The following is a 21,735-nucleotide window of genomic DNA, read 5'->3' on the forward strand; positions in this document are numbered from 1 at the left end:
TCTGCCGCTGCAGAGCGCGCGCGTCAGGGCAAGGGGCATGCGTGGCGGCGCGGGACGCGTGGCGGCGGCGGCGAGCAGCCGAGCGCTCCGTGAGCGGTGAGGCGGCCGGGCGAGGGCGCGGCGGGTGACGGGTCAAGGGAGCAGCCCACACCCGGCGTCGCTTTTTGAGCGACGCCTGTGGTACGCCTGCGCAGGGGCCGCAGGGCGGTCAGTTGTGGGGCGAGGCGGTGCCGGCCGCGGGCCGGGTGCAAGGCGCCGGCCTCGGCGCCGCCTCGGCGCGCCGCACGGGCGCGGCTCGCCTCTGAGCGGGAGCCGAAGGTTTGGTGTGGTAGGTAGGTGGTAGGGGCGGTGGTGGGGTTGTTTGACTTTGCCGCAGAGGCCGTCCCTAGCTGTGAACAGCAAAACGGGACAGTATTCTGGCTGTGTTTCTTTTTCTATGCCGGGGACAAGGATGGATGAAACCGGACTACTTTTGGGGCGGGCGCTCTAACGAGTCGCGACGAGTTTTTTCTTTTCCTCCTGTGAAAGAAAGAAATAAAGAAAACAGAGAGCCAAGGAGGGGATGGGAGCCGTAAATAAATAAATAAAACGGGCACGCCAAACGAGGGGTGGGAGAAGGACAGGGTCCCCACCTGATGGGAGCCGTGAAATGGGGGCTGGCCGCGAATTCTTTTTCTCGCGATCATACGAGTATGTCCACCCCGCCGCGCCGCCGCTCGCGCCGCCTCGCCGCCGCCGCCGCCGCCGCCGCACACTGCCCCCTCACCGACCTGCCCCTTGAGCTTCTCGCGCGCGTCATCTCCCGCTGCGACCCCGTCGACATCGCTCGCGTCGCGGCCGTCTCGCTCCTCTTCCACGCCTCGCTTGCGCTGGAGGGCATCCGCTTGCGGGCGCAAGAGCGCGGCTACGAGCTGCCGGCGCAGCCAGAGGGCGAAATCTGCGCCGTGCGGTGGCTGTGCTATTCGGCGCTGATGCGCGAGGCCAACCCGCCGCAGAGGGCGGCGGCAGGCCATCGGCACAGCGTCTTCATCGACGGCGAGGGGCGGCTCTTGTCGTGCGGCTCGGCGCCGTCCTACGCTCCAGGGCTGCTCGGGCACGGCGAGGGTGTGACGCGGCACAACACGCCGGCACGCCTCCCTTCCCCGCTGGGCGGCGAGCGCGCTGTGAGAGTGTTGGCTGGACTCGGGCACAGCCTCGCCCTCGCCGCCGACGGCGTCGTCTGGAGCTGGGGCGTGGGCTGCTATGGCATCCTGGGCCACGGCGACGAGCAGCAGCAGCTGGAGCCCAAGAAGGTCGAGGCCTTGACGAGCCAGGCCGTCCTCGCTATGTCGGCTGGAGGCGACCACAGCCTCGCCCTCACCACTGACGGTGCCGTCTGGAGCTGGGGCCGCGGACTCCTTGGCCGGTTGGGCCACGGCGACCTGCAGAACCAGCTGCTGCCCAAGAAGATCGAAGCCTTGGCGGGGAAGCGCGTCGTCGCGGTGTCGGCTGGAATCAGCCACAACCTCGCCCTCACCGCCGGCGGCGGTGTCTGGAGCTGGGGCTGGGGAGGGCAAGGCCGGTTGGGCCACGGCGACCAGCAGGACCAGCTGCTGCCCAGGAAGATCGAGGCCTTGGCTGGCCAGCGCACCGTCGCTGTCGCGCCTGGATACTTCCACAGCCTCGCCCTCACCGCCGATGGCGCTCTCTGGAGCTGGGGCGATGGAGGTGGGGGCCAGCTGGGCCACGGCGACCAGCAGCACCAGCTGCTGCCCAAGAAGATCGAGGCCTTGGCTGGCCATCGCGTCGTCGCTGTGTCGGCCGGAGGCAACCACAACCTCGCCCTTAACGCCGACGGCAGCGTCTGGAGCTGGGGCGGAGGAGACGGTGGCAAGTTGGGCCACGGCGACCAGGAGAGTCAGCTGCTGCCGAAGAAGGTCGAAGCCTTCACTGGGCAGCGCGTCGTCGCCGTGTCGGCGGGAACATACCAGAGCCTCGCCATTACCGCCGACGGAGCTGTCTTCACGTGGGGCAAGGGCGAACACGGCTGCCTAGGCCACGGAGAGGACCTGCCGAACCAGCTGCTGCCCAAGAAGATCGAGGCGTGGGCACCGGGGCAGTGAGGTGTGGCGGGGTTGCGTCTGTGTGCCCGATATTCTTACTCCAAAAAAGCCGCGAAAAAAGAAATATAACGTCCTACCATCACGCCTTGACCGGCCTCCTCGTGCCCGCGTTATTAGCCCGTCGCGAGAGCTCGCGCACCAGGTGGCTCGCGTCGCCGCGTCGCTGCTGCAGGGCACCGGTCTCTCCGCCTGCGCGCTGGTCGGCGGCGCAAACGTCAACCGGCTTCGCAAGGCACAGCCACCTACCTCTGCCACCCCCGCCCCCGCCATACCCACCCCTCTCCTGCCGCCTCCATGCTCCAGCCGCCTCCAGTGTCTCCGCCGCCCTCCCAGCTGTGTCGCCACCGCCGTCCACCCCACCCCCACCGTCGCCCCCCTCCCCCCTCCCCACCCTCACCACCACCGCCGTCTCCAGATTACCCGAGATTACCCGCGAGTCCGTGCCCGCCAGGCCGCGCGAGATTACCCGAGATTGGCTGTCCGCCAGGCGAGGCCGCAGCTCGTGGTCGGCACGGCGGGCAGAGTCGCAGAGCTCGCGCTCGAGGCCGAGATCAGCCGAGATGATGCCGAGATGCGGCCGAGATGCGGCCGAGATGCGGCCGAGATGCGACCGAGATCAGGTCGAGATCAGGTCGAGATCAGGCCGAGATCGGGCCGAGATGAGGTCGAGATCAGGCCGAGATCAGGCCGAGATGAGGCCGAGATGAGGCGAGACGAGGCGAGATCAGGCGGCTCGCCCAGCTCGAGAGCAGGCCCACCCCTGGTGAGGCCCACCCCTGGTGAGGAGATAGCCTCCCCCTCCCCTTCCCCCTCACCCTCAACCCTCACCCCTCACCCCTCCCCCAAGGCGAACAAGCTCTCGCTGCGCCGCGTCCGCCACCTGATCCTCGACGAAGTAGACGAGGCGGCGACTAGCCGAGAGGGGCCGAGAGGGGCCGAAGTTGGCCGAGGCTCCGCCACCCCCCCCCCCTTCCCCCCTCCCTCCCCTCCCCCCCCTCTTCCCCCTCCCACCCCTCCTGCCCCCTCCTGCCCCCTCCTCCCCCTCCCCCACCCCTCTTTCCGCAGGCTCTGCAGCCGCCGCACGCGCGAGACACCACGCGGCTGGTGGACGCCGTCCGGGCGGCGGGGGAGGGCGCCGGCGGAGACGCGTCCCTCTGGAAGCGGCTGCAGCTCCTCTTTGCCTCAGCGACGGCCGACACACCGACCGTCACTCGCACCGCCCTCCAGCTGATGGAGGCGCCGCTGCTGGTGCAGCTGCGCCTCTCTGCGGGCCGCTCGGGTGCGGCGGCGGGGGGAGGGGAGGGCTGCTCTCCTCCTCCGCCTTGGGCTGCGAGCCTCCTCCTCCTCCTCCGGGCAGCAGCACGCTCCCTCTCTGCATCGAGCACGCGGTCTGCGAGGTACCGGTGCACAAGCAGGCGCGAGCAGGGCAAGAGAGGAGCCGAGAGGGCAAGAGAGGACAAGAGAGGGCAAGAGAGGGCAAGAGAGGAGCCGAGAGGGCAAGAGAGGGCAAGAGAGGAGCCGAGAGGACAAGACAGGAGCCGAGATCATCCAAGGTTGAAGAGGAAGGAAGGAGAGGAGAGTAGGAGAGGGAGGAGAGGAGGAGAGGAGGGGGAGGGGTACGCCGCAGTGAGAGTCCTCTCGGCTGACCCCTGCGTGTGGCTTGGCGCAGGTGGAGCAGCTCGCGAGGCTGGGGCGCGTGCAACCTCAGGGGACTTTACCCCCCCTCCCCTCCCCCCTTCCCCCCTTCCCCCCCCCCCCCCCTTCCCTCCCCCCCTCCTCCCCTCCCGTGGCCGCCCTCGTCTTTGTCAACTCGCCATATCTCCCCCTATCTCCCCATATCTCACTCTACCTCCCGACAGGTGACCGCCCTCGTCTTTGTCAACTCGCCGCACCGCGCGCGCATAGTCTCCGAGCTGCTCTCCACTCGCCACGGCATCGACGCGCCGGCGCTGCGCGGCACACAGGCAGAGGCGTCTCGGCTCCACCTCGGCTCCACCTCGGCTTCACCTCGGCTTCACCTCGGCCTCACCTCGGCCGCACCTCGGCTGCACCTCGGCTGCACCTCGGCCGCACCTCGGCCGCACCTCGGCCGCACCTCGGCCGCACCTCGGCTGGACCTCGCCGGCCCCACGGCCCGCAGGAGCGCGAGGAGCGCGTGGTTGTGGTGCGCGGGCTGCGCGAGGGGCGGTACCGCCTCGTCATCGCCACCGAGATGGGCGCGCGAGGGCGTGACTCCCCCGCCTCCCCCGCCTCCCCCGCCTCCCACGCCTCGCTCCGCCTCCCACGCCTCCCCCGCCGCGCGGGCGAGGCGGCGTCGCTCGAGCGCGCCGCAGTGCGCTCTCCGCTGTAGGCTTGACTTCCCGTCGATCACGCACGTCGTCAACGCCGAGATGCCGACGGACGAGTGGCACTACGTCCACCGCGCGGGGAGGTGCAGCTCCCTCTCTACTTCCCTGGCCGGGGGTTCATCAACAATTCTTTCCGGTGCCTCCGGCGTCTCCTGGCTCCTTTATAATTATAATTTTTTCCCTCCCTCCCTCCTTATTTTTTTTTGTATTTCCCCCCCCCCCCCCCCTCTGTCTCTCTCTCTCTCTCTCTCTCTCTCTCTCCCTCCCTCCCTCCCTCCCTGCCTCCCTCCCTCCCTCCCTCTCTCTCTCTCCTCATCGCCACTCCTCTCCTGCCCAGGTGCGGCCGCGCCGGCGCCGCGGGAGAGGTCATCACTTTCGTCTCTCCACGGCTGCGCGCCGTTGCGCAGCGGATCGCAGGCCAGCTCGGCCTTCCGCTCCGCGCGAGGCGCATCCACGCGGGCAGGCTCGAGACGCTGCCTGGCGAGCCGAGGCGGCCCGCGCGCCGCGAGACGACGCCCACGAGCCCGCCGCGCGCACCGGGGCGCGTGCACGCCAGAGGAGCAAGAGGGGCCGCGCCGGTGCCGGTGGCGGGCGGGGTCAGGGGGCAGGGGGCAGGGGCAGGGCGGGCGGGACCGGGAGGTAAAAGGGAGACGCAGGGTTCTCTTTTCGCGCCCTATGGGCTCACTCGGTATCTTCTAACAAGTGCGGCGTACGTTCTACGTACGTCAGTAAGCCGTAACCCGACACTGACAAGGGCTGCGCCGTGCGCGCCCGCCCCGCAATGGGGTCTTCTACAACTAACGACACTGTGTAACAGAGTCTGCGACTTTAGGAGCTCGGCTCGCGCTGCTCGGTTGGTCCCTGCACGTGCAGCGAGATGGCCATCTTGAAAAAGTTGTACTTGACGACGGCGCGGTCGCCCTTGTTCGTGAAGTCGACGCCGAGCTCCGGGTCGTAGGTGAGCTCGTCGTCCGCATTCTCCGGCTTGCTCGTGAAGCGCATCATTGCCGCGTACGACGCATTGTCCGTCGGCCAGCGGCGCGCGTTGCGCAGCGCAGCCACGTCGTCGTCGTCGGGGTTGGCGACGATGCCGCAGTACGAGGCGATCGAGAACTCGGCGCAGCACCAGCCGCGGTTCTGGTACGGCACGCGGTTGACCATGCCCCACACGTCGCCGCCGGGGAAGCGCTCCGCGGCGGGCCGCCCCAGGCCCTCGAGCATCGGCAGCACGACCACCTCACAGCCGCTGTACGAATAGAGCCGGCCCATGTCCCACATGGCGAAGCCGAAGGCGCGGCGCTGTTTTGGCGTCCTGTCCGGGTAGTAGCTCACGCGGTTGTGCTCAAAGTAGGCCGGCGCGCTCGCGTCGCCGCCCTCGGCGCGGCCGTCGTACGTGCGGCCCATCTTTGCGTCTTGCGTCAACGAGCAGAAGTCGAAGAAGACCAGGTCGTCGTCCGTCGGCGGCGGCTGCAGCCGTGCGAGGGTGTCAGCGAGGCGGCGCATCTTGCTGCCGCTCGGGTTTGGGTGCACTTCCGTCTCCCAGCCGTGCGACACGACGAGCGTTCGCCGCCCAGCGGGAGGCGCGCCGACGATATAGCCGTCCGGACGCAGCTCCTGCCGCCGCGGGAATGGACCGCCGCTTCCAGCCAGCTCGCGAATGTAGCCGACACGCAGCCACGCGATCTGGCCCTCGTCGCAGAAGCGATTGAAGCCGACGGCGTCGTGGCGCACGGGCGGCATCCTAATGAGCGCGTCCCTTAGCAGCCCCCACACGAGCAGCCGGTTGCCCTCCCAGGGTGTGTGCAGGGTCCTCAGAAACAGGTCCTGCAGGTCCTCGAAGCGTGCGGGGTCGGTGCCGGTGCGGATCAGCGCCATTGCTTCGGCGTCGCTCCGCAGGCCGATGATGCGCTGGCAGTAGGCGGGCAGAACTACGTCGAGCATGGCCCACAGCCGATCGAGGAAGGGCGTCTTCATGATGTTCGCGCCATCGACCCCATAGACACGAGGCAGTAGAATGGTTCGCACACGCCAGTAACACAACATCGGTGTGAAATCGTCGTTCATCCGAAAGAACAGCTTGCTCTCAGTGCACGAGTCGCGAGGAGCCCCGCGCTTCCCGCTCGTCCAGCGGCCGTCATCTGTGTAGGAGAAGAGGCTCGAAAACATCATGAACACGAGGTCCTCGTCGGTTGCTCCCTCCTGCTCGAGGACAGCGGCCATATCACGCAGAATATGGCCCTGCGGATCGGCTGAGCATGCTTCTTTTGCTTCGCTCAGGTTTGCGGAGTCATCGTTTGCGTATGACTGCCAAGCGAAGGAGACATAATACAGCTCGACGTCGTCTGGCGGCGCGCCGAGGTGGAACGCGCCGGGGATGCGCTCCAGCGCTTGCCGGTGCGGCAGCCTCGCGCCCTCCTTACGCGCCAGATCCCGGACGAAGCCCGCCTTGAGCCACGCGATCGCATGCCGACCGTCAATAGACACGTCGGCCCAAGCTTTGAAGCCTGCATCGTCCCAGCGCGGGTCGGACTTCTCAGCGGCCACCACCGCAAGTGCAGGCGGCACTTCTTCGGCCGCTTCTGCGGCGGCGGCGAAGTGATCCGCCAAGAATTTATTCAGTAGTGCCGGTGGCGGCTTTGCTGCCAGTAGTGCTGCCGCAGCGCCATCAAGCGCTCGCTTGGCTTCTGGCGAGCAGTCTGCGTCGAACTCCAATACGCCGCTTTTCGACATGGACGCGGCTCAAAAAAAGTATCAGTGTTGTGCAAAAAAAGTAACTAGGACGCGCGCTCGGGCTCTCTTGCCCGCAAACCGATCCCGATCATCCGGCCCGCTGGGTGCGCTTCTCAGCTCCTCGGCCCTGGATGTGAGGCTGATGACTGCACTCCAAGTGCTCCAAGTGCGATGCAAGGCGTGGGCGGTTGAGCATCCCTCCAGGGGGCCCTCTGCGCCGGGGAGGCATTGTTGGAGGCTAGGACGCAAGCGTCCGTCGCGCCCTTTTCAAACTCGAGGCCCACTGCTCCGCTACGCCCCGAGCGAGCGAGGTCAGATCCTTCTATCTACTCTGTTGAGAGAGAGAGAGAGAGAGATTTTTGAAAACCAACAAGAAATCTCTCTGTTGATGACAAGACTTGTCTACTGGCTGGAGCCGAGCAGGAGGGCCCGGCGCACAACCCCTGTGCAACTCAGCCTCCGCACCCCGTACCAGCGTACCACACACAGGTGTGTATTATTGTTGCTTGGGGCGGCCTTCATGCTGAAATTCTGGAAAGATCTGGCCGGGCCCTGCCCCCACCCCTACCAACCTACTACCTACCTACCCTACTTATGGGGAACTAAAAAAGAAATCATAGGATGGGTGAAGGTGGGATACAACCCCCTAGTCCTCCGGTCCACACGGGTACCCCCGTGCTAGGACAACAAGGCCCCACGGTACACGGCGTCTCCAAATTAGGCGAGTCACATGTGTGGTGATTGGGATCAAAGCGCTGACTGAGAGTCATGAATGAATGTGCGTATGTGTATGTTGTCATGTGGGAGAGCAATGTCGGCGGCTGTAAACTGTCGAAGGCGACAGAGAGAGCAAGGGGAGCGTGCCGAGATGGAATGAAATGCGAAGTTGCCTTGTTTTTGCTCCTGAGGTGCCCGCCCGAGAGATAGACCGGTTTAAGTTGAGGTTCCACGGTCTCCAGGATGGAGGTGCCGATCTGGATGTGGGGGTCCAGGCAGCGCAGGGAGGCTGTTGTGGCCCACCCAACTGTATCCATGGGAGTCACAAACGGTACTGCACTCGCGGCTGCTCACGACACTCAAACCCACCACCTGCCTCCTACTCTGTACGAGGAGCCGACAGCCGTTTCACCCGTGCAAAACACATCTACGCAAGACCAGTAGATCGTTGGGGTAGAGGTAGATTAAGACTGGAGATCCTAGCGGATCTCTCACACGGACACGCCCAAGTCTCGCCAGTAGATCCCTCCTGTCCGGTTCCCCATTCAAGACTAAAGATCGAAGATTGAGATTGTGGATTGCAGATCGCTCTGAGCAGCAACAGGGCCAAAATGTGGAGATAGGAGATGGAGAATGCAGATTGTAGATCCTAGCGCCCAGCCATCCGCCCCAGATGTGAGATCGAAGATTGAAAATGGAGGTCGTAGATTGCTGCCGGCGGCGACAGTGGCCATGAAGTAGAAGATTGGAGATTGGAGATGAGAGGTGGTCAGTGGTAATGAATCCATAGCGCATCTCCTTGAAGGTTTGAGCCCCCCTTCCTCCCCCGGGCCCCCGAATCGAGATTGGAGATTGGAGATTGGAGATGGAGATCGGAGACCTGTGTGAATCCGGCCTAAGATGACGACGTTGGAGATTGGAGATTGAAGATGGAGATCGGAGATCTGACTGGAACCCCGGCCTAAGATGACGACGCTGTGGATCAGAAAATATTGGAGATGGGGAGATCGGAGTCCACCCACCCCCTAGTGGTGTTGGTAGATGTTTTATAGATTTTTGTTTTTTCCTGTGGTCTGTGCGCGGACGGCCCGGGGAGCCTGCGGCGCCATTTTAATCTGCGCTCCTCTTTATGGCCTGCGGCGCCTGGCTTTTGAGCTTGGAAGTGTAAACGAGTCCGCCAGGGCGGTCTGCAAACGGAGCGCGCTGCGCGCGCGGTCTATGTACGCGGTCTATGTCGGCGAGCCTATTTGCCGAGTTGGCAGCGTGGACACCATGATACCGCCCCCAGTTCGGCGTAGACCGCGCGCGCCGCGCAGCGCGCTCCGTGTTTGCAGACCGCCCTGGCGGACTCGTTTACACTTCCAAGCTCAAGCCAAGGCGCCGCAGGCCATAAAGAGGAGCGCAGATTAAAATGGCGCCGCAGGCTCCCCGGCGCAACCCCGGGCCGTCCGCGCACAGACCTTTATCTAAAAACAAAACAAAAAAATCGATGAGACACCACTAGGGGCTGGGGGGCTCCGATCTCCATCTCTCCAGTACTCTCCAATCTCCAGCGTCGCGCTACATCTTAGGCCGGATCCTCATCTTAGGCCGGATTCAGTCAGATCTCCGATCTCCATCTCCAATCTCCAATCTCCAATCTCGATTCGGGGGCCCGGGGGAGGAGGGGGATTCAAACCTTCAAGGAGATGCGCTATGGACTCATTCACAATGCAAAAGGATCTCCACCCTCTTTTCGCGCCATTTTGCAATCTCCAGTCGGCCCACACGATCTCTAGGCGCCTTCGGCGCGAAGTCTCAGAATCTCCACCTCTGTCGCAAGATCTCAAGCGACTGCACGCACCAAACTCGAGATCTCAGACTCCTCTCGAGCATCTACACCGGAGAAGATTTGCCTCCACCAGTTCTTCAGTCTACTGCTGCTCTTGGCAGGAGATTTGCCACTTAAGAGATCTCTAAAAGGCATCTACGATCTACAGTCCAAGGGATCTCTTCCGATGTTGGTTGTTGCGTAGAGGGTAGAGAGATGTCCATGTATGTCCAGCGCCCGGCCCCTAGCTATTAGAGTAGTCTTGTGGGACCCAGTGGGCCTGCCCCTCCCCGGGATCCCGGCACCCCGGCCGAATTTAATTGTATCTATTTACCGAACCATGACGCATGTGAGCTACATACACGGCTCCTACAGGGTGACTCAATCCGACTCTCCATGCCCCGCGCCCGCCTCCACGTCGCTCAGCGAGAGGTCCCTCTCCAGCGCGTCTGCCTCGAGCTTCCGCAGCCTGGCGCGCTTGGCGTGCAGCAGCGGCAGAAAGTCGCTCCAGACCTCCGCCTCCTCGGCGCGCATCTGCTCGACCTTGGCCGACAGCGTCTCGTCCGCCGCCGAGAGCTCCGCCTGCAGCGCCTCGGTCCTCGCGCGCTGCGCTGCGCGCGCCGCCTCGAGCCGCTCCTTGCGCTGCAGCAGGTCGAGCAGCAGCGACGCGCCTGCCGGGGGGCGCGCGGCGAGGTGCGTGCGCGGGTGGGGAGGGGCGCTGGCGGCGGCCACGACGGCGGCGGCCGCGACGGCGGCGGCGGAGAGGCGAGGGAGGGCGAAAGCGACGGCGACGGGTCGATACGCGAGGGCGTGGGGGACGGCGGCGGGGATGGCGGTGGTGACGGCGGACCGTGGCTCACGCCGGGCGGCGCGTGCAGCTCCTCCATCCGGATGGGCTCCAGCTCCGCCGGCTGGCTGCGCTCGCTCCGCAGCAGCAGCTCCCTCCACCCCGAGTGGATCTTGTGCCGCCGGACAGTGGCCTGCAGGGGTGTGTATGTTTGTGATGCCTGTCTGCCTGTCTGCCTGCTGTCTGCGTGTGCGGCGGATACGTGCGTGCGTATTGCGCTCGCGCACCTGCAGCTCTCCCCGCCCGACAGGCAGCTCTGCCCACGCGGACACGCCGGCGGGGTCGGTCCCGAAGGTGCGCCTCCCCTCGCACCAGCGCGCGGCGAGCGTCCCTCCGCGGCCCGAGCTCCCGCGCGGCGTCAGCGTCAGCGTCAGCGTCCCGCTCGCCCGCTCGTGGCTGCCGCTCGCATGCGCGGCCGATGTCAAGGACGAGGGCTGGAGCTCGCACACCTCGACGTGGAAGGAGCCGTCGCGCAGGCGCCACTCGTCCTGCCGCCGGCGCGCAGCCTCGCACTCGTCCGCCGCCACGCAGTCGCCGGACGGTGGCAGCCGCACGAGGAGCGGATACCTCTTCAGCAGCGGCTGCGACACGAGGTAGAGGACGTCGCCGTGGCGGAGCGCGACCGGCTCGGCCGTCGCGATGGGCTCCGGACGCGAGCCGCGGCGCTGCAGGCCGGCGGGCCACAGCGCTCCCTCGCGGGAGCGCGCCCTCCACTCGCCGTCCGAGCCAAGCGCGAGCGTGAGCTGCCCGCCCTTGGCCCTGCGCGACACCTTGTTGGCGTCCGGTCCCTCCCGGTCGGCCTCGCGGAGGTCCTCCCGGCCGAGCACGAGCTCGCCGGCGGAGGCGGCGCAGGCGGGCGCCGCGTTGTCGAGGTGGACGAGCGAGAGGGCTGGGGCTGCGGCCGCCATCAAAGCCGAAAAAAGAATCGTCGCGGCCTGTGGTGCTAGCCGTGCTTTCGTTGGGCGGCGTCTGCCTCTTCCTATCTCCGTCTTGCAATATCTCGCCAATTCGCGCACGACCTTCATGCCACCTCCTGGCCACCTCGCGGTCTCTCGCTCTCGTCGTTCTCTCCCCTGCCGCTTCATCTTCTGACTCATCGCCTCGCCCGACGGTGAGAGGCCAAATGTGAAGAGGTAGCGCGGCAGAGTGGCACCGCACCGTCCTCCACAGCACCGTCCGGGGAGCTCGCCGTCGGCTTGACAGGCTCCATCGTCTGCATCGCCATGGGTCGTGCTGGTCCATGAGGTCTGTGCCAGGCCCAGTTCGTGCTCCATCATTTTTGTGATTGATTTTTTAGTCAAGTTGACTTTTTCAAAGCGCCGGACCCTTGTGCGCAGTGCGCTATGCATCGCGCGCGGGCAGCCGCCCGTCCACACCGCACTACACATCGTGGCTTCGCTTCTGCCCGACCGACGGGCGATCGGCGGCCCCGACGGGCTCGGCTCCGACGGCCGAGGGCCCGGCCGCTTCAGCAGCGGCGCGGAGGAGAAATGTGCGCACCAGAACCGGGTGTGCATCGGCGGTAGCGGCGGCTTCGGCCACATCCTCACTCACCAGCATCGTTGCCGCCGCTGCCCAGGCGCCAGCCCAGTCGTAGCCGTCTTCGTCGTCGACGTCTTCGCGTCCGGTCGAGGCGTCAAGCCAATCGCAGTAGCCGTCAGCGATGTCGACGTCGTCGTTCTCCGCCTGGATCAGTTCATCGCGGTGGTTCCACGGCCTGTCAGGAGGACTCGCCAGCTCCATAGCCTTGCGCTTGAGGCGCTGAAGCAGCAGGACGGCGGCGTGGCGCTGCGGATGACGGCTCTCGCGCGCGTGCATGCGCGCGCTGAGGAAGGCCAGCTTGACGGCTCGCGCTGTGGCACACGTCGGGAGAGTGAAGAAGGCTGCCAGGCTCGTGCATGAGAGGAGCGAGTCCACCAGAGCCTTTTGGTTTGCAAAGAATGGCAGGGCCGCTCTTTCGTCGTCGTCGCGTTTGGCGGCGAGCCTGTCCATTTCAGAGGGCAACACGCGGCAGCTCTCGCACTCCTCGCAATCATCCATGAGGTGGCGATCCCACGAGACCATCTGCATGCGACCGGCGTAGCAGCCACAGAAGAGCTTCTCGCAGCCGTTGCAATAGCCGCCGAGCGGATCGCATTCAGCGCAAAACAACTTGTTGCACGCCGGGCACGGCCCCTCCAGGTCTTCACCGCACTTGTCACATGAGGGCTTCACCGGCTTCACTGGCTTGCGGCGCGGCATCAAGCTTGCACCGTCGCTTGCTCTCTCGCCGCCGTGCTTCCGCGCACGCTCTGGAGTGGATGATTGGCGGTGTTGTTCACTTCTGAATCGCCGCGAGCTCGTAGCTGGTTTGTCGACGGCCTCGCGGCCGAGACATCAACAACATTGGCGGGTGGATTTCGCACTCCGGGCCCCCCGGGGCCCCGAACTGCCGGTGGCACGGCTGGATTCGGGACAAGGGCTGGGTGGGGTATTGAGCGCAAATCAAATCAAGAGGAGGGAGTGCGTGTCTGACGTACGAACGCACCGGGAACCAACAACGGTGTCGCAGGAGCTGCGCAGGAGCGCGCTCCCTGTACTCGGCGCGCTGCGCTGTCACTGTGTCACACTGCTCCGGTACTCGATCGGGTGTTCTTAGCTCTCCGCGACGCGGAGCGCGCGCATCGCGCCCTTCAGCTCCGCCACCTGGTCGAGCGCGTCGCCGAGCAGCCCCTTGGCCACGCCAAAGTCGCGCAGCTGCTCCACGCCGCCGCTCGCCCGCACCTCGGCGGCGTGGTCGGCCACGAAGCGGCGGCACTGCGCGAGGAGCCGCCCGTCGCCCATCGTGTGCGCCGCCTCGAGCAGCGGCACGGCTGTCGCCGGCGCGACGCTCTCCTGCAGCGCCTGCGCGCATAGCAGCTCGAGGCGCGGCACCTGGTACATCTGCGCCAGCTCACGCAGGTCGAGCGCGCGCTGCGCCCTGCCCTCCTCCTCGCCGAGGTCGAACTGGTCGGTGAGGAGGTAGTCGACGAGGGCGGTGAAGCTGGCGAGGTCGGTGTGGGACACCGTGACCTCGGCGGCGTCGCGCTCCTTCATGCCGATGCCAAACATGGTCAGGAAGACCGGGCGCAGAGGACGCACTTGCTCACGTGCTCGATGCGCTCCTCGTCGTCGCCGACCAGGAAGGTGACTTTCCCCTCTGGGAGGGTGGCGTCGCCCCGCGTCTTTGCGAGGTCAGCCAGGATGGTGGAGGGCGGAACGACGATCGGGGCAAAGGAGGGAGGCGGAGGAGGCGCCGCCACGCAGACCTGGCGGAGGCCACCGTCCGAACTGACCAACAGCGTGCTGCCGTCGGCGCTGATGGCGACTTCTTCTAGGCAGTCGAACCCCGCCGCGTCGCCCCCGCCGTCAGCGCTGCCCTCTGTGCCACTGCCCGCGATCGTCGTCACCTCTCCCGTCGCCACCTCCACCCGCCGGATCTTGCGGTTGCTGAAGTCCGCCACAAACAGCGCGCCGCCGTCTGGGCTGATGGCGATGCCACCTGGGTAGAAGAATTGTGCCGCGTCGCCCACGCCATCGGCGCTTCCCATGCCGCTGCCCGCGATCGTTGTCACAGCGCCCGTCGCCACCTCAACCCGCCGGATCTTGTGGTTCTCATCGTCTGCCACAAACAGCACGCCGCCATCCGGGCTGAGGGCAAGGCCACGTGGGCCGCAGAACTCCGCCGCGTCGCCCACGCCGTCCGTGTCGCAAAACTCGCCACTGCCCGCGAGCGTGGTCACCGCGCCAGTCGCCACCTCCACCCGCCGGATCTTGTTGTTGCCGCAATCCGCCACATACAGCGCGCCGCCGTCTTGGCTAATGGCAAGGCCGCGTGGGCCGCAGAACTCCGCCGCGTCACCAACGCCATCGGCGCCGCCTTCTTCGCCGCTGCCCGCGAGCGTCGTCACAGCGCCAGTCGCAACCTCCACCCGCCAGATCTTGTTGTTGTTCCAGTCCGCCACAAACAGCGCGCTCGCGTCCGGGCTGGCAGCGACGGTGTAGGAGTCTCCTGCCGGCAAGGCTGCCACGCGGCGCACGCGCCCGGCCGCCGAGACCTGCAGCAGCGAGTCCTCGGTCGCGACGTACCAGGCGCCCGCGTGATCGCTCGCAATGCCAACCTGACCGAGCGATAGAGGGCCGTCCTCGCCCTCGAGCGCCAGCGTGGAGACCTTTCCGACGACGCGCGCGCCAAAGATGGGCGCCTCGAAGCCATCCGCGATCGGGCACGGCCACAAACTCGCCGCCGCCGCTGGTGCGGGCGCGCTTGCGGGCGGCGGACGTCATCTGCACACGTGAGAAAATGAGAAAAAGAATTCTTAAGAACAAGCCTATCTCACAGCACACTGGCACGACAAGGGCGCAGACTGGCGCGGACTGGCACACACACAGGCTCACCGCGCGGCGGTTATTCACGAGGCGACCCCAGGGAACCGTGGGGTCACATCTCACTAATACAGTAAGCATGAATGCTGAGTCTACATACACAAGCATGCTCTAGACCTATGGCGATCCTCCTCCCTACCAGTCGTTTCCGTATCGACCTCAATGACGCCCCCACACTGCGCCGCCGCCGCCTCCACCGATTGTGCGCTCCCTGGATTGCCACCCAAGTTAATATGTGTGCACGACGGCAGTGCTCCGTTTCGGATGGACGAGGCGAGCGCCGTCATCCCGGCCTTGCAGATCCGGTTGTCCATGAGAAGCAGCATCTTCAGCTGAGGCATCGCGCCCGCCTCGAGGAGCGACGCCAAGGCCGTGGCAGTCTCGTCGCCCAGCTGGTTGTTGCTGAGAAAAAGCAACTGCAGCTTTTTCAGCCCGCCACGCGTGTGGGCCGCGCGAAGCGCCTGGACAAGAACGGCCCCCTTCGCGTCGTTCCACTTCAGCTTCTCAAAGGACAGGCAAGTTGCCTCTCCCGCAGCCCCGCCGCTCCGCAGCTGCTCCACCTGGCGCGGCGCCAGCGCCTCCTGCACCGGCACCGCACTTCCCGGATTGTCATGGAGGTAGATCTCCTGGGACGACGGCAACGCTCCGTTTCGGATGGCGGAGGCGATTGCCGCCATCCCTCCCTTGCCAATGTGATTGGAGTATAAAGCCAGCACTTTCAGCTGAGGCATCGCGCCCGCCTCGAGCAGCGACGCCAACGCCGTGGCCGTCTCGTCGCCCAGCTGGTTGTCTGTGAGCACGAGCTCGCCCAGCTCGGCCAGCGCGCCCCGCTCGTGGGCCGCGCGGAGCGCACCGATGAAGGCGAACCACTCTGGGCCACTCCAACTCATTCTCACGAAGGACAGTTTGTCCCCCTCTCCTGCTCGAAACGATCTGCCCCTCTGCAGATCCTGCTCGAAGGTCAACGGGACCGCGCATCCCGGATTGCCATGAACGCGAATGCTCGGTGGATGCCCTCCCCCCGCAGCCACGCCACGGATGGCGGAGGCGAGCGCCGCCATCCCGGCGTCGCCGATCTGATTGTTGGTGAGTGTCAGCACCTGCAGCTTTGGCATCGCGCCGGCCTCGAAGGCAGAGGTGAGCACTGCCATCCCGGGATCTGCAATCTGGTTGTTGGAGAGGTCCAGCTGCTTCAGCTCTGGCATCGCGCCGGCCTCGAGCAGCGACGCCAAAGCCGTGGCGGTCTCGTTTCCTAGCTTGTTGTCGCCGAGCGCGAGCTCCTTCAGCTGCTTGAGTCCGCCTCGCTCGTGAGCCGCGCGGAGCGCCCCGACCAGGTTAGGAGCGAAATTTTCCGCGGAAATCACGATGTCAACCCTCCCCAAATGGGTGATCTGATGCTTGTAGGGCTTGAGAGTGGCCTGCCATGCATGTCACAAGAAAGAAGGACTGTGGTTGCAGGAGAGTCCAATATGCAATAAACCACCACTCTAGTTGGTATAGTACCCCACCTTCACTCATCGAGTGATTTCTTTTTTAGTTTCCCATAAGTAAGGTAGGCAGGTAGGTAGGTTCGTAGGTAGGTAGGGGCAGGGAAGAGGCCGGGTTTTTGCAGATTTTCAGCATCCGGGCGGCCGGCCAAGCAAGAAGAACACATATGCCGATATGATACGTCCGTCCCCCCCACGAAGGCCGGCTCCTAATGTACCTCCGCTTTTGGGTGGCGGTCGCGCGCTGCCGACGGCGCTCGCCGGCGCTACGGCGCTCGCGGCGCGCTCGTGGCGTTCAGGGCGGCTCGCACACGCACACACACACACACACACACACACACACACACACACACACACACACACACACATGCACAGACACACAGCCCCTTCCCCTCCCCCCTCAAGGGCGAGGACACGCACAGGCCGCACCTCTAGTGAGGCCCGCATAGTATGTGGGAGACTCGTGCCGCCGCCCCTGCCACCCCTGTGTCAGTGTGCCTGTGGTACGAGAGACTGCCAGCGACAAGCTGGAGGCAGGTCGCTAGACTGAGATGAGACCGCCAGTGGATGTGGGAGTCCACCGCGCACCGCGCTGCGAGTCTATCGTGTCCCTTGTCAGGAGCAGGAGAGCCCCACCTGTCCCCCTGATCGTTCTTCCAAAATCCTGCTCGTGCAGGTGTGGACCCTGTCCTCGTCCCATCCCTCGTTTGGCGTGTCTGTTTTCTTTCTTTCTTTTCCCCCCCCCCACGAAGGTCTAGGTGTATTGTTGGCGAAGGCTGGATTCGGGTCCAGGGCTGGGTGAGGTATGAAAGGGTGCAAGACCGACAAGAACAAACTTCTTTAAATCTCTCTCGAACCGAGGAAGAAAGAAAGAAAGAAAACACGGGGGCGGCGGGCGCGCCTCGCAGCGAGAGAGCACCTTCGTGTATCGCGCGCCTTACTCCGGAGCAGCTGCCATGCGCTCCTCCAGCCAGCCCACGCAGCCCGCGCCGGCGCTTTTGGCAGCCATGCTGGTCTTCACCGCAGCAAATGCGATCATCTCCTTCTCGGCCTTCTGGGCGTCGCGGAACACCGTCGCTGAGCCGCCTGCCGCTGGCACCGGCACCAGTACAGCTTCCACGGCGGCGGCCCGGAGCCTCTGGGAGGCGTACGACGCACACCTGGCCGAGGCAAAGTATGTGGATCTCACGCACGCGATCGAGCCTGGCATGCCGCTGTGGGACGGCTTTTCCCAGCCCAAGTTTGGCGCTGCCGTCGCAAGAGTCGCCACACCAGGCTTCATCGCCGAGGGCGCAACGTACGGCTACGCTGCGCAAGGCTTCGTCGCCGGCGCGGTCTCGCTCGCGACTGACCAGATCGGCACGCAGCTCGACCCGCCGGCGAGTAGCCTGGAGTCACACGCGGTGGGCGTCGCCTAGCTCACGGCTTGTGCTGTCAGTAGGCGCACTGGAATGAGCTCGGCGCCACAATCTCCGATCTTCCCCCGACGGTGACGCTCCGCCCGCTCGTCGTGGTCGACATCTCGCGCAAGGTGGCCGCGGAGCCGGGCTACACGGCGAGCGTCGCCGACGTGCTCGCGTGGGAGGCGGAGCACGGGCGGGTCCCGGCAGGAGCAGCGGTGCTCTTCCGCTCGGACTGGTCGCGGCGGTGGGGCGAGTACCTCGTCGAGGGGAAGATGCCGGCCGTCTTCCCCGGGGTCGGGCTGCCGGCGCTCCAGTTCCTGCACCAGAACCGCTCCATCCTGCTGCACGGGCACGAGCCGCTTGACACGGACTCGACGCCGACGCTCGAGGGGGAGGCGTGGCTGATGCACCACAACTACCTGCAGGTCGAGGGCGCCGCCAACCTGCACCTCGTCCCGCCCGCCGGCGCCCTCCTCTCCATCGGATTCGCAAAGATCAAGGGCGGCGCCGGCGGGCTCGCGCGCCTCGTCGCCGTCTGCCCGCCCGCGTGGCCCTTTGGGGTCAGCGTGCGCGAGGCGCCCGCCGCGCCGCTGCCGCAGCAGCCGGCGCCCCTCCGCAGAAGCGCCGACGGGGTGCTGCGTCCGCGGCCCGGGGCGGCGCCGACAGAGTACTGCGGCGCCGGAGGCGCGCCGCTGGGCTGCCCACTCCCGGGGTAATAAGATAGTACATACAAATCGCTGTCCAGGAGCAGGGCCGCTGCACGCCCTGCACACAGCACACAGATATTAGGAGGCTTGTTCCTCCGTCGCGTGACCCGAGATGATTGTGCGCGTCGCCCGTCGGCCCCACGCCGCCACGCGGCGGCGCCGGATTTTTTTGGCACGCACGCTGGCTGTGCCGCGCGCGCACACACATCGCACACACCGTAAAATAAAAACAACAGCGACGCGTGGAGACACAAAGCAGGGCAGAGCTGTGCGAGACAACACGGACGCCGCAATACCCACACCCAGCCCTTTGCCCGGCCAGGCGGCCACGGCCACAGCGAGGGGGTGGACGCCAAGTGCGTGACGACACACGAAGTGCGGACGCCCCGCCGGCGCGGCTTTGCGGCGCGTCGGCGCTAGTTTGCGCGGCCGCCGTTCGCGTTCGCGAAGAAGGAGTACGCGAAGACGAGGGTGAAGAAGAGGGAGGTGTTTGTGAAGAAGAGGAGCGCGCCGCCCACCCACAGCGCGGTGCGGCCCCACTGGCGGGCCTGGTCGGCGGCGACCGCCCAGTCGGCAAAGAGGTTCAGCACGAGGTCGCCGCGCTGCCTGCCCGCCTCGGGGCGGGAGAGAGGCATCCCCTCGCCAGACACCTTGACGGACAGCCGGCGCGGAGGCAGCCGCACCCTCAGCGTGCGCGAGTCGAGCGTGCGCACCTTTGTGCGACGAGATGGACGACTCAATACTCAGTCTTATCGCGGGTGCAGTCCTCTGCTCTTATCGCGGGTGCAGTCCTCTGCTCTTATCGCGGGTGCAGTCCTCTAGTCTTATCGCGGGTGCAGTCCTCTAGTCTTATCGCGGGTGCAGTCCTCTGCTCTTATCGCGGGTGCAGTCCTCTAGTCTTATCGCGGGTGCAGTCCTCTAGTCTTATCGCGGGTGCAGTCCTCTAGTATTGTCGCGGGTGCAGTCCTCTGCTCTTATCGCGGGTGCAGTCCTCTAGTCTTATCGCGGGTGCAGTCCTCTGCTCTTATCGCGGGTGCAGTCCTCTAGGCGAGCGTGCGCACCTCATGCGACGAGCCCCGCACCAAGAGGTCCAGCAGGCCGCAAAACGCGACGGCGGCGAGGTCGTGCCCGCGCCGCGAGAAGCGCGGGTGCTCCTCCTGCGCCAGCTGGAAGCAGACGCCCGCCTCCTCGAAGGTGATGCGAGTGCCTTCCTTCCAGCCCGGCTTGACGTCAACCACAAACGAGCGCCCCTCGTGGCTCGCAGACTTTCGCGCGCCGCTGTACAGCTCCTCGAGCGAGCAGCGGATCGGACGCACGACGGCGACGGGCGCGCGCCGGGCGCCCCCGCCGCGCCCGCCGCCCCCGCCGCGCCCTCCCCGCCCTCCCCTCCCTCCGCGGCCCCGGCCACCCATCTGTCCGCCAAACAGGCCCTGCAGCATCTCGTTGAGGTCTCCGCCGGCCATGCCGCCTCCTGCAGGGGCGAAGGGCGAGAGGGCGAGGGGGGCGGGGCTGAGCAGAGCCTGCTGCCGCAGGGCGCAGGGAGCGCGGCGCGAGGGAGACGCTGGGAGCGCCGGCTGCCGGCGCCTCCCATGCCCGGCCCAAACCCGAAGCGCACGCCGGGGCCGCCCATGCCGCCGCCCGCCATCTGGCCAAACATCTGCGCAAACAGCTCGTTCGGGTCGATGCCGTGCATTCCCGCGCCGCCAAAGCCCGCCGACGGCCCGCCGCCGCCGCCGCCGCGCTTTAGTCCAGCCTCGCCGTACCGGTCGTAGATCTCCTTCTTGTTTGAGTCGGAGAGCGCCTCGTACGCCTCAGCCACCTCCTTGAACCGCCGCTCCGCCTCCTGGTCCCCGGGGTTCTTGTCTGGGTGCCACTTCATGGCCATCTTGCGATCTGTGCGCGGGCGGTCGGCACGGCGTTTGCGACGGGCGGAGCGTGGCGTTGGGAGGCAGAGCGCGCGGCGGCGCACATCCCTTCTTGATCTCCTCCGGCGTCGCGCTCTTCGAGACGCCGAGCGTCTCGTAGTAACCCATGGCGCCACCCTTACTCCGGGTTTCGCGACCGGGTTGAGGCGTAAAAGCGAAAAGAATTTTACAACAAAACTCCCTCGCACGACACTGGGCCCAGTGTCGAGCGAAAAGAATTTAAACAACACAACTCTCTCTCACAGCACACAGGCTCGACAGCGAAAAGAAACAGCTTGTGCATCCGTGTATACACGGGCAGGCCGAGTCACACAGTCCACCTGTGTGATGCACGCCCTGTGAGCGGGGCGGGGTGCGCACTGTACCTCTGTGTTCGTGCGTTGCCCATCTCTACGGGAGATGACTGCTCTATTTATTTATTACGGGCAGGCCGAGAGTTCTTTTTGGAGATCAGACCTTTCGGTGGTTCATGCTTTCAAGGTATCTATCATGCTTCATGACACGACACGCGGTGGTGGGAGCTGGTGGAGCTGTCAGCTGATCGCGTCGGGCCGAAGCCCGTCAGGCAGCACTCTCTCCCTAAACCCTAGCCTTCTCCCGAACCCTAGTGTGTGTTGGTTACCTCAGTGCTTTCACACCCCTCGCCCCGTCGTGTCCGTCCCCATTGTGATTGCGGACGTCCCCGACTACGTCGTCTCTAGAGAACGTATACAACCCCCTTCTGGTGTCGACCGCGCCCCTCGCGGGGGGGCACGGCCGAACGTGAACTGCTGACAGGGTTTACAACAAAAGGCGGTCACACACACACACACACACACACACACACACACACACACACGGTAGGTAGGTAGGTAGAAAGGTGAAGAACAGCCAGGCTCGGACTGGACACACACGGTCACATGTATGTATGTAGAAAGATGACTGAGCCCTGGCTGTCAGGCTGTCAGGTGCTGTCAGGTGATCTGTCGGGCTGTCGGGCACTGTCAGGCACTGTCAGGTGCCTCTGTCAGACCAGCTGTCAGGTGCTGTCAGTGCTGTCAGGTGCTGTCGGGTGCGTGTCTGACAGGCGAGGTGATCTGTAGCTGTCGGGTGCTGTCGGAGCTGTCGGGTGTTGCTGTCAGACGCTGTCGGAGCTGTCAGAGCTGTCAGGCTGCTGCTGCTGTCAGACGTTGGGCTGTTGCTGTCAGGTGCTGTCAGGTGGTGCTGTCGGGGTGCTGCCAGGCTCTGACACACATCAGCCACACTTATGACACTA

The 21,735-nt window shown here is 65.5% G+C and overlaps 5 protein-coding genes across 5 annotated transcripts; 1 reads left to right on the forward strand and 4 right to left on the reverse strand.

Annotated features, from left to right (window-relative positions):
- Positions 1 to 10,088: 10,088 nt before the first annotated feature.
- On the reverse strand, positions 10,089 to 11,462 carry EMIHUDRAFT_100269 (hypothetical protein; the record flags this gene model as incomplete). The annotated part of the gene is made up of 3 exons (XM_005779466.1): positions 10,089 to 10,378; positions 10,558 to 10,687; positions 10,782 to 11,462. 3 exons carry the CDS (start codon positions 11,460 to 11,462, stop codon positions 10,089 to 10,091), a joined length of 1,101 nt encoding a protein of 366 aa, XP_005779523.1.
- A 472-nt stretch (positions 11,463 to 11,934) lies between these two features.
- Positions 11,935 to 12,795, reverse strand: EMIHUDRAFT_205007 (hypothetical protein; the record flags this gene model as incomplete). Its single annotated transcript, XM_005779467.1, has 1 exon — positions 11,935 to 12,795. One exon carries the CDS (start codon positions 12,793 to 12,795, stop codon positions 11,935 to 11,937), a length of 861 nt encoding a protein of 286 aa, XP_005779524.1.
- Positions 12,796 to 13,188: 393 nt separating this feature from the next.
- EMIHUDRAFT_353724 (hypothetical protein) lies at positions 13,189 to 14,345 on the reverse strand (the record flags this gene model as incomplete). The annotated part of the gene is made up of 3 exons (XM_005779468.1): positions 13,189 to 13,677; positions 13,713 to 14,074; positions 14,240 to 14,345. Coding segments are annotated over 3 exons (957 nt in total), but the record flags the coding sequence as incomplete, so codon positions are not given.
- Positions 14,346 to 17,401: 3,056 nt separating this feature from the next.
- Positions 17,402 to 18,661, forward strand: EMIHUDRAFT_205009 (hypothetical protein; the record flags this gene model as incomplete). The annotated part of the gene is made up of 3 exons (XM_005779469.1): positions 17,402 to 17,848; positions 17,887 to 18,480; positions 18,638 to 18,661. The coding sequence occupies 3 exons, from the start codon at positions 17,402 to 17,404 to the stop codon at positions 18,659 to 18,661; spliced, it is 1,065 nt and encodes a 354-aa protein (XP_005779526.1).
- Positions 18,662 to 18,760: 99 nt separating this feature from the next.
- Positions 18,761 to 20,608, reverse strand: EMIHUDRAFT_434951 (hypothetical protein). The gene is made up of 4 exons (XM_005779470.1): positions 20,525 to 20,608; positions 20,140 to 20,448; positions 19,617 to 20,026; positions 18,761 to 19,268 (listed from the first exon to the last, which is right to left on the reverse strand). The coding sequence occupies exons 1-4, from the start codon at positions 20,586 to 20,588 to the stop codon at positions 18,972 to 18,974; spliced, it is 1,080 nt and encodes a 359-aa protein (XP_005779527.1). The 5' UTR covers positions 20,589 to 20,608; the 3' UTR covers positions 18,761 to 18,971.
- Positions 20,609 to 21,735: the final 1,127 nt, after the last annotated feature.

This window comes from Emiliania huxleyi, assembly GCF_000372725.1.
Source record: "Emiliania huxleyi CCMP1516 unplaced genomic scaffold EMIHUscaffold_23, whole genome shotgun sequence".
In the NCBI taxonomy this organism is placed as follows: Eukaryota; Haptophyta; order Isochrysidales; family Noelaerhabdaceae; genus Emiliania; species Emiliania huxleyi.

Coding starts and splice junctions, on each gene's coding strand:
- EMIHUDRAFT_434951 (XM_005779470.1), bottom strand. CDS start 20,588: ATGGGTTACTACGAGACGCTCGGCGTCTCGAAGAGCGCGACGCCGGAG. Junction 20,449..20,524: donor GGAGGAGATCAAGAAGGGAT/GTGCGCCGCCGC, acceptor GCCCGCGCACAG/ATCGCAAGATGGCCATGAAG. Junction 19,269..19,616: donor TGCGGGGCTCGTCGCATGAG/GTGCGCACGCTC, acceptor CGTCGCACAAAG/GTGCGCACGCTCGACTCGCG.